Genomic DNA, 15,524 nt, shown 5'->3' with positions numbered 1-15,524 from the left:
TTTCTGGGACCAAATTCAGCTGTATGAAATTCAAAAACACAACCAACCAACCAACCGTGGAACAAGATTACTTTGAAAGGAATTCAAAGAGTATTTTTCACTTTCTCTGTAGTAAAATGCTGCAACAGGAGCCTGATGTTTTATCCTCAACTCAAGGAGGAACTAAATAATGCTAAAATGATGTTCCATGGCTGTGTACAGAAGATCCCAGGACTGGCAGCTGCACAAAAAACATTGATTTGGTGGTGGAGATGTCATTTGTTCATGGCACAAAAACATTGCATATAATACCTCATCCTGAAACCACTTAAAATTCAGTTTTCTCTCTCTCTTTTTTTTTTTTTTTTTTTTCTGGAGGATTTTTAGTTTACAAGCATCACACAGGCTAATTTTTCTGTGTTAATTAGCTTGGGGGAGTGTTCCCATTTACCAACATTGCAACTCCACTCAACTGTGAAATTAACATATTGTAAAAGCCCGCCTCATCATATGCACTAACATATGATTTCAATGGCTATTTGGCTCCACAGATATTATGAATTCCTGTCTTAAAATGCTTAAGAACTTTAATATTTTTGTTTTTTTCCCTTTATTTTTCAGATGTTTGGGATCTATGAACTCTGTATGACACTTTTACAAGTTAATATTCCCCAAAAGCTTAATCAGAAATACTCTAGAGAACCTGTTTTACACAAGAAATTTAAAACCATTTTGACCGTAAACACCCCTTAAATGTGCCTCAAAAAGAAAATCACACCCAGAAGCAAAATCCCATGATACATTGATTCAAAGTTAAAAAATATAATGTAAAAAAAAAAAAAAAAAAAAAAAAAAAAGAAGAATTTTTGATGTGGAAACATGTGTGCTCGCCTTAGCTTTCCATGCAAACTTAGGTGACCTGTTTCTTGCCAGTTACCCCTGTTATGTGGTGCTGGGATCGCAGGGCTACACATACATGGCGGGAGATACAAAGCTCTCGCCGCGAGCAATGTTGGCAGCCGGTAAATCGTGATTGGATGAATCCAAGTCGTTGATGTGGTGGCTGTCGGCGGCATGGTCTTTGAGTTCGTTGATGTTGTCGAATTTGGAGGAGTCGTCCAGGACTGGGGGGGCACCGCCATTCAGGGCTCCGGTGGATTCATCATCCAGGTTCTGCGGGATTGTACGGTCAAGTTATAGAGAAAATCAATCATAGTTGAGAAAAAAAATACATGGTATGGATCCTAAAACTACTATTCATGTGAGTATTAATTTTTAAGGATCAAGAGGAGGGTAAAGTGCTTCACTTGTTAAAGGCACATTACTTTATATGAAATTGGGTTGTGTAAGGCAGTGGTCCCAGACCTTTTTCCTTGAAGATCCCCCCCCCCATATCTAATAAATGCTGAGGCCCCCATGACCCACACAAAAGAAAAAAAAAGATCCCATGGTGTCAAAAATCAACATCAATTGAACTGTTTCTTGAACAAAATCCAAAAGCAATAGGTGCACACATGTTATTCTTTCCAAAATTCATTTGACAAAACTTAATAAGTGTTTTATCATGACTTTATTTCATATGTGGGTGCCTCCCTGAGCCCTCCATAGGGGGTCCTAGACCCCAGGTTGGGAACAATGGGTATAAGGTACTTGATAATAGTAATAACATTTGACACAAGAGATTTAAGTGTGAATTATCCCTTTAAACAGAGAAAGCTGAGAGTATCTGCAAGTTGCTCTGCATAATTTAGTGCCTTTTAGGTAAAAAAATAGGCCAGAAATCAAAGTTGGCTTATATGTACAGTATACTGTGCAGAAATATTTTGAAGTGTTTTATTTTGCCTCTGTGTTTGGCACTATTTTATGATGCAACAAATAGGCTGTGTTCTTCCACCTCACTGCATTGTTCTCCCCTGAACAGCTGTTTGGGTCACAGAGCTGTAGAGGGTTCAAGTACGGGTAACTGGAGCCGAAATGTTTTTTTAAAATCCACTTAATCACTGAAAGTGGAATAACAAAGATTAAATTGTGCAGTCTACATCTGACACAGTACAGCAGTGGGTAGGAATAGTGTTAGTTATTTCAGCTCAGTTTTCCACTTCAATAAGTGACTGTTTTCATAATGTTTTATTTCCATTTTTGCCCTTCTTGTCAAGGATGTTTTTGGTTTTTATCTTTAGAAAGTTGAAGAACTATTATACACCAGCATTTAGGAACCGCATGTGTCACATTGCAAGCCCACTGCCAACATTGCATTCATTAAGAATTTAATTCTTCACCCTTTGAATTTCAGATGTCCACTGTAAAACAGTATGACATACAGCACACTTATTTTGAATGCACACAAATGGAAGAGTGGTGCTTTGTACTGACAAGTCGTTCACAGCTCTGAGGTGCATAGTTTTGCCTCTGAAACAAGTCAGATCACATTATAAACATGGATACAGATACAGTACTGTGCATACATTTTGGCATGTATGGCCCACTGCCAGGACCTGGCACCAAAGAGGGGATGAGGGGTGCAGCCAAGGTCAAGCTCAATGGCATTTTTTTTGAGTTTTGGGGCTCTTGGGACATCTACAGCACGACCAGGGTCTCGTGGCAACCCTACTACTACTACATACTTGGAGCCCCCCATACATGCACCAAAGAAAAGCAGAGCCCCCCAGGACCCAAGAGAGAAGAGAAAGTGATATCGTGCTGCCAACAATCAACACAGATTCAAATTGTTTCACTGATAAAACCCTACAAAAGGCCCATGCATGCTCTTCTTATCAAAAAGACCTTTGTATAAACTACCTAATAACTGCTTTATCATGATTTTAGTCAATATTTGTACATCTACTTTTGGCAGTCTCAGCGCAAAGCCTCGTGTCCCCCCCTCTAAGATCTTTGGCGCCCCCTGGTGGGTCCCAGACCCCAGGTTGGGAACAAATGCTCTAGGCCATGCTTACTTGTCACATCCACTCCTTACTCCACCCTAGGGTGTGAGTCATTTTTTCAACAGATTATTGTCCTCTGGCCCTGGTAATATGCAAGGACATCCAAAGCATGACCAGGGTCCTGTCCTGTCCTGGCCTACTTGCCCCATCTATGCCTAAATTCAGCCTCAATTTTTGACCCAAACATGCCTAAAAGTTCTACACAGTACTGCAAAACTAAAGCACAACTATCTGCACTTCATAAGACAAGCTAACAAGCTTTGTTGTGGCAGTGGTTCTACATTTATACCAGACATGAGCGAGCATCAGCGACAAATTCCGCCTGATTTTATGGATTCCTAGCATTCCTTGTATCTAACTACCAATACATAGTACCTTATACAATCCAACTTAAAAAAAACCCTGAAGTATCCCTTTAAAGAGAATTTGCACATAAATAAAAGTTTCCCAGCGGTTACATATACATCTGATCACTGTGTCATTTGATTGATTAGTACTGAGCACATGCACCATGATGTCCCTATAACCCACTGTGTGGCTGTCCAAACAGACATAAAGCCCACTGTGACTGAATGTAGCTTGTCTGTCAGTGAGAACAGAATAAAAAAAGACATAAGTGCATGTTGCAGCGCTAGTGTGTGTTAGTTACCGTGACAGGCTCTCCCCCTGTGGGCTCATAGTAAACCTCTCCTGGGCTGAGCGGGGCTGTCTCTGCGGCTGTGGGAGGCTCTGATGGCTTGTTCAGCTACATGCACACAAACCACATCAGCACAGACATGAGAACAGAGAAGAAGACAAGACAACATAATAGAGCCATGAGGAGGAGAAGAGAGCTTAAACCACAAATAAAAACATGTTTGCTAATGAGATAGTGGAGCTGTAGGCTCCAGTCAAACGTGTATAGAGACATAATGAGTGCAGAAGCATTTCCTTTAATGTTTTTATACACTTTTAGAAAAAGAGCATTAGAGAAGCTGCATGAGTAGAGTTAATGAGAGGCCTTACTTCCATTTGGCATCGTTTGGCTTCATTTTACTATTTTGATTGTGTAAACAGGATACTGCTATAATGTGTTCCTATGAGTTTCCACTGAAAACTGTACTTTGTCCAACATTAGAGCCAATAACATGAGTCAAAGATAACCTGAGTGAATAAAAAATATTTTAATGACAATTTCATTTATCAAAGGGAAAAAATCAATCGTCAAATCATGAACAAATGTGATTAGCCCCATTTTTGGACAGCTGAGCTCAATTTCACTCACCGCATGCAGGTCTGATTACTGCTAAACTGTTGAATTAAGAAATCACTTAAACAGAACCTGTATGACAACACATCATGCTGCCATTAAAAAAAAAATATCAAGAACAAATGAGAGAAGTCATTGACATCTATCAGTCTGTAAAAGGTTACAAAGCCATTTCAAATGCTCTGGGACTCCAGCAAACCACAGTGAGAGCCATTATCCACAAATGGGGAAAACTTGAAACAGGGCGAATGTTCTCAGAAGTGGCTGGCCTACCCTAACTACACCAAGAGCACATCGACGACCGTCCAGGAGGTCACAAAAGAACCCAGAACAACATCTAAAGACCTGTTAGCTTCACTTGACTCAGTTAAAGTCAGTGTTAAGGATTCAACAATAAAAAAGAGACTGGGCAAAGTTGGCCTCCATTGTAGGGTTCCAAGGCCAAAACCACTGCTGACCAAAAACAACACAAAGTCTTGTCTCACAGCAGTCAAACATGGTGGTGGTAGCGTGATGGTCTGGGGCTGCTTTGCTGCTTCAGGACCTGGACGGCTTGCTGTAATTGATGGAACCATAAATTCTGCTACCAGGAAATCCTGAAGGGGATTGTATGACCATCAGTTCATGACCTCAAGCTCAATGCTCTTGGATCAGGCAGCAGGACAATGATTCCAAAAAAACTTCAAGTCCAGCTCTGAATGGTTTAAAAAACACAAAATGAAGGTTTTGGAGTGGCCTAGTCAAAGTCTGGACTGAAATCTGATTGAGAGGCCGTGGCATGACCGTAAACAACCCGTTCATGCTGGAAAAACTCTCCAATGTGGCTGGATTGGATTGGAGTGGGTCAAAATTCCTCCACAGCAATGTGAAAGACTCATTACATGTTCTTATAAAGGCTTGATGCAGTTGTTGCCTCCAAGAGTAGCACAACTAGTTATTAGCTTTAAGGGGGGATTACTTTTTCACATAGGACCAGGTAGGTTTGGATGGCATTTTTCCCTTAATGAATGAAATCATCACTTAAAAATAGCATTTTTGAATTTACTTGGGTTACCTTTGTTTTTAAGATTAAAATCAATTAGATGAACTGAAACATTTCAGTGAGACAAAAATTCCTATCACTGCAGCCTAACTTGAGTCCAATTAGTTGCAAATGATGGTTAATTTCTAATGCAAGCAGACTGAAGAGCAGACACACTCACACCAGGCCCTGCATACCATGCTGGAGCATGCTTGTTCCTGTCTTCCTAGTCCCCCACTGATTTGCACTCACACTGCTCCAGGGCTGCTCTGATTCGTCATCAGTCATATCAATTTTGTGTCACATGCACCTTGTGTCACCGTGTTCGTGTGCATGCACAGGCAATTTATTGTGCTAGATCCCACCTCTTCCAAGGCCAGGGCCAAGGATGTCTGAGTGTGGTACAGAGCAATTACAGGGGTCAAACAAACTGTGGGTCTTTTCCATTACACTGAGTGGCTTAGCTCTGTTTGGTTTGACTCGGAACAACAGCCAAGCACAGCAGGAGATCTGCTCTTCAACCACAACTGAGCTACCTGAGCTGATGAAACAGCATCAGTTGATGATGTTAAATAGCTACACTTCAGTGAGCATTTTTTGTCATGCCAGAAGAAGAAGCACCCGTTGTTTCTACTTCAAAGTTTCTACTTCTTCTTTTGTTGGTAATCTGGCAGATACTTCAAAGTTTGGTGCACTTAAACGCGTCTGCAAGGTGTCCCAAGATAATGGCAAACCGCTGTGACGTCAGCCCGGTACGGCCAAACTGGTGATGGAAAAGTTAATCATCGGCTTGGTTGGGATCTGAGCAGCCAAAAGTCATACTGGAAAAGTCCCTTTGGACTTTGGGGCTCAAGCATGCTTGGGTATGGTAGAAGTTGCATACTTTGTGTGTGACTGAAGAGGCCATGGATTAACACAAGAACATCTTTGAAGCTACAGACTCCAGAAGACACTGAAAAAGACACTTTTGACTTTATGGAAGATAAGACGAAAACTAGGATTTATAGGAACTCCAAACTAAAGTACTTAAGGAGATGTTTGTTTTGGATGTCTGATTGGATGGAGTCGCTGTGGCTCTGTGTTGGTTTTGGTTGTCAGGTTGCCATTCACTCTCCAGCTCCTGTGGTCCATTTGTCTAGGTTCCCCACCTTACATTTACACCAGCGTGTGGTTTTGTATAAATGGGATAAGTGCATTTTGATGAGTACTTTGAAAACAATGCCAGTCTGCTATTACTGTGGGGATGTGGTGTAAATTTGACATGTAGTGTAGAATGGTTTGAGTGGTCAGAAGTCTAGAAAAGCATTGAATAAAAAACATTCCCCATTATACCTTTAAAATTCAACAAATACCTGATGGAATACTTCACTTTACACTTTGACTTCTTGCAGAGAAACTGGGGACCTAGTGTAGTGTTGTACAAGTACAGTGTCTTAATAGGAGAGATGCTTTAAATTCATGGTACATTTTTTACCTAGAAATAAAAACAATGTCAGACTGAGCATGTATAATCAGCTTTGTATTCTGCACTTGGAGATCTGAAAGTCTTTCTGCTGACTTGCAGTTTGGTATTGAAACTCAGAACTCAACCTAAAACTTACCTTCAGAGAGAAGACGTTTGATTTTTCTATATAAATGTATTGATTCATTGTTCATGTTCTTTCCAAGACGACATTCAGAGATGTCATAAACTCCCACTGTTAAACTCTATGAACCCCATTTCATAAAGGGCATTTAGACATGTTTATACATCTAATCAACATAAAATCACTCAGTTTTACTCTCATTACATAATGTTGTTCAAGCCAGACAAAATGTGACAGAATGATAGAGTAAAATGAGCAGCGAGGGGAGGGGGAGGAGGAGAGTGGGGCTCTAATGGAGCTCTTTACAAACGAAGCTAATTATTTCGACACATAAGCCAACTCAGATCTCCAATCAATAGCCATTAGCCCCTTTATGACTGCCCAAATGGACTGTGTGTGTGTTTCTTTGTGTGTGTACAGTGTAATCGCTGTGACAATAAAGATTGATCAGAAGCCATGTGGACCACTCACCATCTCTGTGGAGCTGCCGGCCTTCACAGGGGGAGGAGGCTTGTGCTTTGGAGGACCCCTGATTAGACAAAAGGACACAGACAGTGGAGGATTGATTATCGTTCATTAAGACATCGGCTTTCTTTGTATTAAATAAAGGAGCTGGTTTGGTATCCAGGAGAGCAGAATCTAAATATAGTGTTTTTAAAGGCGACCCACTGTGTCATAAAGGGGCCACATGATTGGGTATTCAGAGTATAACCCCCATAAAGACACCCTTGAACCTTAAACCTACCTCTGTGCATTTCAAAGGCATATAAAATACATGTTAAGTATTAATTTATGTGACATATTGGCTTTCTCAACTTCTGCAGCAAGGCTTCTTCCATTCTCTACATCTTAAACTCTTTCTTCAGTTAGTAGAGCATTATTGCTCCAAATTTAAATCCAAATAAACATGTAGCCTTGCAATTGATTTAAATAATGATGTGCAATATTTTATAGGACAAAAATCTGTCCACAGGTATTATGAACAAAGCTTAAAATGCCCTGGTGTCTGCAAAAGACCAACCCTGTTATTCAAAAACACCATCAGCATGAATAAAAGATGGCAAGAACATAAAAATCCCATCTAATATAATCACTACAAGGGTTAATGTATGCTGACAATGATTTAGAATAATTGGAGAACACACTGGAGAAGGAACAACCTGCCATAGCTCCATAAAGGAAAAACACCCTCTTGACCAGTCTGTCTACAGCAGCAGCTATGCTAGCAGCCACAATAGTGCTATGTTCTTTTTCTACTTTTCTAACACTAAGCAACGAACATTTTTTTTTTTCTTGTCTTTCTCCTTTTGGTCAATTAATACCCCAAATCATTTTGTCTGTCTCATGATGCTGTAAAAACATTAGATTCAAATCCTGCCTTTAAACTTTTTGACCTTTCTACTCTTGCTACTATGCGGATATGACAGGAGAACATACTTTTATGAAAAAATTCTGGCTAATCTGAAATGTTTTTGGCTTCTTTACTAACTCTTTAGAACCAAAAATCATCACTGAGAAAATTCAACACCCTAAGAAAGTCTAGCTGCAGACTTCCCCTCTCAGACACCTGCTCTACAGACCACCACTGTCAGGACAGAAATACATGCAAAAACTTACAAAATAAAATTAGATTAAGTTTACAGTCAGGGTTACGTCAACAAAAGTTAAAAGGTAAACACCTGTCCTATAGGACCTAATAAAAAGTGTTTAATATAGATGACTAAACACTTGTCCTCCATGAAAACACATAAATGCAGCAAACATAGCTAAAGCTAACAAAGATATGTGAGCTTATGTAGCTAAAGCTAATGCTGCTAAAGCTAACAAAGCCATGTGAGCTTAGTTAATTTTGCTACATTGACTTAGATAGTAATGTTAAGAATGTAGCCAGCATAGCTACAATAGCTTTGGCTACGTAGCTAAAGCTGATGCCACTGCTTGGTAACTACTTCTAAGACTGTGCCACTTCCATTTGCATTTTAACACTTTATCCATGTTCTTTTTTCAAAATAGGAATAGGAATTAAGAATTCTAATTGGCCAGAATGGCCCATAATTAGGCAAATTATGACAAACAGTGTTTCAAATCACATATTAGTGCTGCGCTCAATTTACCTTGGTTGTCACAGCTGTGACTGAATGCGTTCCAGTTTGGGCTACTGAATTACTCATTACTCACATTTGTGATGGCATATCTGACTAGCAACTTGAAATTTCTGAGTTCAGGATTAACTGGAACACACCATGAACACTTGGTTCGAGTGCATAAATACGCAATGTGCGTAATGCGCAAAACTGCCCAAGAATTGAGTTTGGAATGATGGACACTTCACACCCTCAATGAACGCCATATTGGTGATGTAGCGGCTGCTGTACTGCTAACACATTATTAACAACAGCAGCTCATTTCTGTTCGAGAAAAAGGCATTTAAGGTGAAATAAGTGTTATTGAAGAAACTAATTTTTAAGTAAAATACAAGTTACATAGCTTTAAAAGTGAGTGAAAATAGCTGTTAAATTTAGATCACAATTGTCTAATGTTTGTTTATAACTTGCTGTTAAAAAAGAGGTGGAAGACAAAAATTATGGCAGTTAAACTGTCGTCACTTCCTCTTAATGCAAAACAGCTGTCTGCAAATTGAGACAATAACCGATTAATAGCTCTGGACTGTATTTAGGTGTAGAATAACACAGTATCTAACAGAATATGAGATTTGAGACACACTTAAAGTCAGAAGCATGCTGAAAAATGCATGATGACTTTTGTGTCATCAAAATGATGATGCCAGAACCATTGACCAAAGGAGTGAAACAAAAGATTTATAATTTGTTAATATTTTAAAGTAAAAAATCATATTCATGGGATATAGCTCACTTTTTCCCAAAGTGTGGTCTGTGGCCCCCTGGTGGACCCCAGAGATACTGCAGGAGAGCCACAAGAGGTCATTCACATAAATGAGAGCCATAAACCTAGTTTTCAAAATTGAAAGTCACAGTTTGTCTGGTGTTTCATTAGTTGGTGACAGTTTGCCATTCAGCTGCACACTGGTTCCCAATGTGGGGTTAAGGACTCCCTTGGGGAAACGCCGGAGATTTCAGGCTCTGTCTGCTCTGAGGCTGTTAAAATTAGATTAACACATACTGACTAAAACCATGATAAAACATTCATGAATAGTTCCTACAAAGGTCTTTTTGTAAGAACACTTGTATGCAAACTGATGTTGATTTTTAACAACAATGAATCACGTCTCTCGTGTTGGTTCTCATCTTGTCTTAGACAAAGGAAAGGAGGCCTAAAAGAAAAAAAAAAAGGTTGGAACCACTGAACTATGTGGTTCACTTTACAATCAGAGGAATCTATCTGTGAATTTTCTGGTTAGTCACATAGTACCTAGAGAGACAAATACATTAGAAAAGAACGTATAGGTGACTTGTTGCCGGATCAAAACAGAAAACCCCCCCAGAAAATGTCAGTGGTTCAATAATTCACTTTGTGAGTTTACAAATGATTTCCAAGGCACATGAACGTCTCTGAAAACTTATCACTGGCATTAAAATTCTCTGTTAGTGAAACCGGCACATTGTTTTTGGTCTCCTGTTGTGGTTAAAGGAGGGGTTTAGTGAGTCCCAGAAAATTCTTCACAGTGTCCTCTCTACAGAAAGGCAACAAGTTCAAAAAAACAATCTAAAATAAATCTACCCATATTTGACATTTAACCTTTCCTGAGTCTGATCCTAATTCAAGGCACTTCAAGTAATATCCACTTTACCTGTGGTTAGTAGTACCCTCTTCAGCATGCCCCCCTGATAGAACCACTGAAAACGACTTGTTGACTTGGAGACCTTGTGTTTAAACATGTAGCATATTTCACTTTGAGAAAAGCCTCATTAATGACACATCATCAGAAGCTTACTGGTGCTCAATCATTGGACATTTCTGTTTATTCTCAGTGGGATTCACACTATAAGTGGAAATGGAGCAGCTCTTTATGTAAAGTGTTTCTGCCCACTAGATAAAAAGAATTACAATGTTCTTCAGCTTTTGCACTGGAATGGATACGTGACTCTTTAGCCGCTCCTTCCATAAAGACTGAAGCTACCTACAGAGGTAAACTTTAAAGGTATAGATGAAGCTAATCTGGTTTTAAGAGCTCTTTGAAAATTCACTGTGACACTTTTAAAGTTGAAGAGCAGGTCTGGGAATGAAAATATCATCTATTCTAATGAGTAGGTATTTCATACTAATGGTGGACTGCATTTCAAGATTGAATCTAATGCTTTTTATTATAGGGCCAGCTAATGTGGATAATTACTATATCTGTCATTTGGAGCAGTGACATTCAGTTCACATTTTAGTGTCTGTGCTGCAAATGACAGGGTTGTAATAAAAATCTTCAGCGCTGATGGCAGCAGCTGACTTCTGCCTGAATACTGATATTATAAAAACTCACATCTCTCAAAGTTTTTTAGAATCATAACCAATGATGAAAATGTGCAGAAAGTATCACAGAAAAAACAATAGCAAGTGAAGGTTTTGTTCCAAAGATGCCCTTAAGACTGTTTTGGGCTGGGTGCGTGTTTGCTGTGTGATGGCTGCGGTGCGTGTCGGCTCAAGTTAGTACTGTCATGGCTTCAATACCAAGCAAATGAATGCTTGTTAGCTGTCTCTTCCTGCTGGCATGCCCTAGCTCTCATCATAAGTTTTACCTCAATAAACCTCCCTACAAGGACTTCTCCAGACTCCAGACTTTGACTCTCCAAAACCTTCCTTTTTCATTCATTTATTTTTTTAGCCATTCAGAGGTGGACTTCCTGGTGTGCTTTGGATATCTATCTTGCTTCATGACCCAAATGAACTTTAGTTTGAAATCCCAAACTGACAGCCGGACATTCTCCTTCAGGACTTTCTGGTAGAGAGCAGAATTCATAGCTCCATCAATTAAGACAAGTGGTCCAGGTCCTGAAGCAGCAAAGCAGCCCTAGACCACCATGATTGACTGATGGAGTGACGTTCTATCAGTCAGTCCACAGAATCTTTTCCAGGGATCATCAAGATATGTTTAGGTAAATATGAGATGAGCATTTGTGTTATTTTTGGTCAGCAGTGGTTTTGGCCATGGAACTCTTCCATGGATGCCATTTTTGCCCTGTCTCTTTCTTATTGTTGAGTCATGAACTCTGACCTTAGTTGAGGCCAGTGAGGCCTGCAGGTCTTCAGATGTTGCTCTGGGTTCTTTGTGACCTGGATGAGTTGGAGCTGGAGTAATCTTGGTAGTCTGGCCACTCCTGTAAAGGGTCACCATTGTTCAGTGATTTCTCCATTTGTGGATAATGGCTCTCACCATGGTTCAGTGGAGTCCTGAAGCCTTAGGAATGGCTTTGCAACCATTTCAAGACAGATAGATGTCAATGACTTTGTTACTCATCAGTTCTTATATTTCTTTAGAAAGGTTACTACTGTTCCAAAGTTTTCTCCATTTGTGGATGATGGCTCACTGTGGTTCAGTGTAGTCCCAAAGCCTTAGAAGTCATTTTCTCAGACAGATTCTATTTAAGGGATTTCTTGATTCAACAGGTCTGGCAGGAATCAGGCCTGGATGTGATGAGTGAAGCTGAACTCAACTTTCCCAAAAAATTAGGTTAATTCAGTCAATTTATGATGAATATTCTTACTTTTTACACAGGGCCACGGTTGGATGGCTTTCTCCCTTTAAAAAAGAAATCAACATTTAAAAACTGGAGTCTATATTTACTCAGGTTATTTGTGTCTAATATTAAAATTTGTTTGATGATCTGAAACATTTAGGTGTCAAACATGAAAAAAAAAGAAATCAGGATGGAGGCAACTACCTTTTCACAGCACCGTGTCTGTTAAAACAAGGTAAACAAGGCGGCTTTCTTTTAGTCATTTTTCTGTTAGTTTTTTGAGAGACATTTGTGGCTCATGGTAAAAACAAGCAAGCCTTCTCTTCCCAAGATTTAAAGCAGGTGAGACATGAGTCATGAATCTGAAATCTGGCGAACAACTGGCAGGAAGGACTTGGACTTATTCTGAAAAACTTTGGGCAAATTCACAGGGACTGAAAAAGAAATGCTTTTCTGCTGTTGTTGAGCTTCTTTCTTCAGTCAGCCTGCTTCCTCAGTGGTTCTCTTCTGTTACATATGACATTAAACATCTAGATAAAATTGATCGTAATTATTTAACGTTTGAAATGTAGGATTTTGTATTGGTGCAGACCACACCTTCTTCTTCACATCCAGTCTTGTGAAATAGATGTTTTTCTATAAAGCTGTGCTACTTTTAAATACTATCAATCATTAAATTAATAGATATGTATCATTTATTAATAAATGATATCAAAAAGTAGCAATTTCTGGCAACCTTAGACTTGATGGTTTGACTCACAGGGTAAAACGTGGCTGATACTCATCACTTGATTGTGTTTCATCTTGTTTTACAGGATGTCACAGTTTGATATAAAAGAAATGTTTTATAGCCTCTTATTTACAGCTACATGGCAGGAAATGTAGGGGTGAATAGGATGCCAGAGGAACAAGCATTTTGGGAGTTAAATCTCCAGCGGCTCAAGCCTATAAACTTCAGGTTGAGATTTGTGACCGCGCTAACTCTGCTGGTTCCCCTCGCGACACATAGTAAGTTTTAATGAGCCTCAGAGCCGCTGGGGGAGATTAATTTCACTCAGGAGGTTAAATAAACCCATGTAGTTCATGCAGGATTGTTAAAACAGACTCACTCTCCATCCTCCTGGCGCTTGCGGATGAAGAAGATGACGCCGACTATGATGCCGATTATGGCGAGGGCGCCCAGGATACCGCCGATGACAGCGCCTGTTGACGGGCCGGAGATTTGTCTCTCCTCTTCTGCAGTGGGGGAAATTCACATGGAAGAAAAACAGAGAGAGAAGGGGAGAATTTTATTAGCAAATCCTTTGTTTTCATCTGACAGCTACTAGCGCTTTAATGCTAATTACTTGCAATATTTGTGTTTTTATGTGTTGAAGTCTGAGTTCAAGGGGAAAAAAGTCAGTAGATGAGTAAATGTGCAGTATTTGTTCTCATCTGTAATTGAGGAGAATATGTAAAACAAACATCAGATGAGCGGCTGTATTAGAATATTAGTGCTTCAGAGAACGAGGAAGTCCAGTAATAAGATTCAACGATGGCTGAAAAACACAACGAAAACACAAAAAGCTCTTTCTAGAGCCACTCTTTTGTTTGTCCCTTTGTAGAAAAAAGCCAGTGGAACATGGCAGACGATGCTGAAGAATGATTTATAGATGCTCTCCTAATACTTTGACAGGACTACAGGTCAGGTCAGATGTAAAAGTAATGTAGGAAACATTGCATTAAAAAACAGCATTATTCCTGATATCATGACCTTGGCTTGGGAACACCACTGGCATTTGACATAGTACATCACTGTATTGACAAATGAAGTGGATAGCGCTAGTGAAGGCAGGCCACGGAGTCGAGTACTGCCATATAGTTGAGATAAGCTTATCTCACACAAGCCATCATCAGCTGATGGCCAGCTGGCTGATTGCACCCCTGCTGTGGTGATTTTGCTGACCTCCAAGCCCCCACCCCCTTTTGATTGGGCCCCAGAAAGCTTTCCCTTTTATCGCCCCTTATGGGCGGCCTTGAGTGAGGGCATGAGTACTTGTGCAAACACAAACTACTTTGGGGTTTGCCATACCCAACCATACTCAATCAAACTGGACCACCAGGTGGGAACGCAGCTTTAGTGCCTGTGCCATGGGTAACTTGAGTGTCTGTAAAAGCACTTTTACTTATTTCAGTAAGATAATGTCAAGCCACATCCTGCATGAGTTTCATCAGCATGGCTTCACAATAAAAGAGTGAGGGTGCAAGACTGGCCTACATGCAGTCCAGACTTTTTTGTCATGGAAAATGTATGATTCATCATAAAGTAAAAAAATAACAACAAAGGAAATCCCACACTGAAGAGCAACATCAAGGAAGAAAGGAATGGAATTCCCCTTTAAATACCACAACAGTGTCCTATTCCAGCTTTTTTGAAACAAGAAGCAGGCATTAAATTCATGATACATGCTTATATTTAAAAAAACACAAAAACCAAAATGGATCAGTTTGAATGTTAAATATTGTCTTTGTGCTGTTTTCAAGTGAGTAAATTCACAAATCACTTTATGAAGCTCAGCGTTCATGCAGGACACGCCCAGCTGTGATCAGCTGACGGCCAGCTGATCCCAATAATCGCCTCTCAGGCTCCCACAGCCAATCACAGCTCTTCCTCTCATCACAATTAAAATTAAAATGGCACTTTTCTCTCTAATCCCTACTTGCATTAATGCTGATGCACCACGCTGCTGGTGGCAAAGCTTAACCTCCTCCACCCCAGCCTCCTCCTTTATAGCATAAAGCTTGTTGCACCCTCATACTGAGACACATGCCACCATGGATTAATTGCTTTTGAACTAATTTTCTTGTATTTAGCATGTATTGTCATAAAAGGTATAAATCATAGGCTCCTGTCCAAACATTTCCAATTATTAAGAGGAGTCTAAATAATCTTTGTTTTATTATCAGCTATCCATTATTGTTTAGAAAGTTACATTCACAAAGTTGCTTATTTATTTTTGCATAATCTCAGAGTCTTAAAAGGGTCAGATTTTTCTACCTGGGTGACCTTTATGTCTTTGTTTTTAGATCATGAAGTCCCTGAGAAGACCGCCATGTCTGTAG

General features: G+C 39.8%; 1 protein-coding gene across 1 annotated transcript in view; it reads right to left on the bottom strand.

Annotated features, from left to right (window-relative positions):
- Nucleotides 1-800: 800 nt before the first annotated feature.
- pvrl2l (PVR cell adhesion molecule related 2 like) overlaps nucleotides 801-15,524 on the bottom strand; it is a 579,022-nt gene continuing 564,298 nt past the window's right edge. The window contains exons 7-10 of the mRNA XM_041809981.1: nucleotides 13,532-13,658; nucleotides 7,249-7,306; nucleotides 3,571-3,666; nucleotides 801-1,152 (exon numbers count right to left, since the gene is read on the bottom strand). Coding sequence (XP_041665915.1) covers nucleotides 946-1,152; nucleotides 3,571-3,666; nucleotides 7,249-7,306; nucleotides 13,532-13,658 — 488 coding nt within the window. The 3' untranslated portion in view covers nucleotides 801-945. The remainder of the gene's footprint in view (nucleotides 1,153-3,570; nucleotides 3,667-7,248; nucleotides 7,307-13,531; nucleotides 13,659-15,524) is intronic.

The sequence above is a fragment of the Cheilinus undulatus genome, linkage group 16, assembly GCF_018320785.1.
Source record: "Cheilinus undulatus linkage group 16, ASM1832078v1, whole genome shotgun sequence".
Classification (NCBI taxonomy): domain Eukaryota; kingdom Metazoa; phylum Chordata; class Actinopteri; order Labriformes; family Labridae; genus Cheilinus; species Cheilinus undulatus.
Note: the sequence above shows the minus strand (reverse complement) of the source record. Positions and strands in the feature narration are given on the sequence as shown.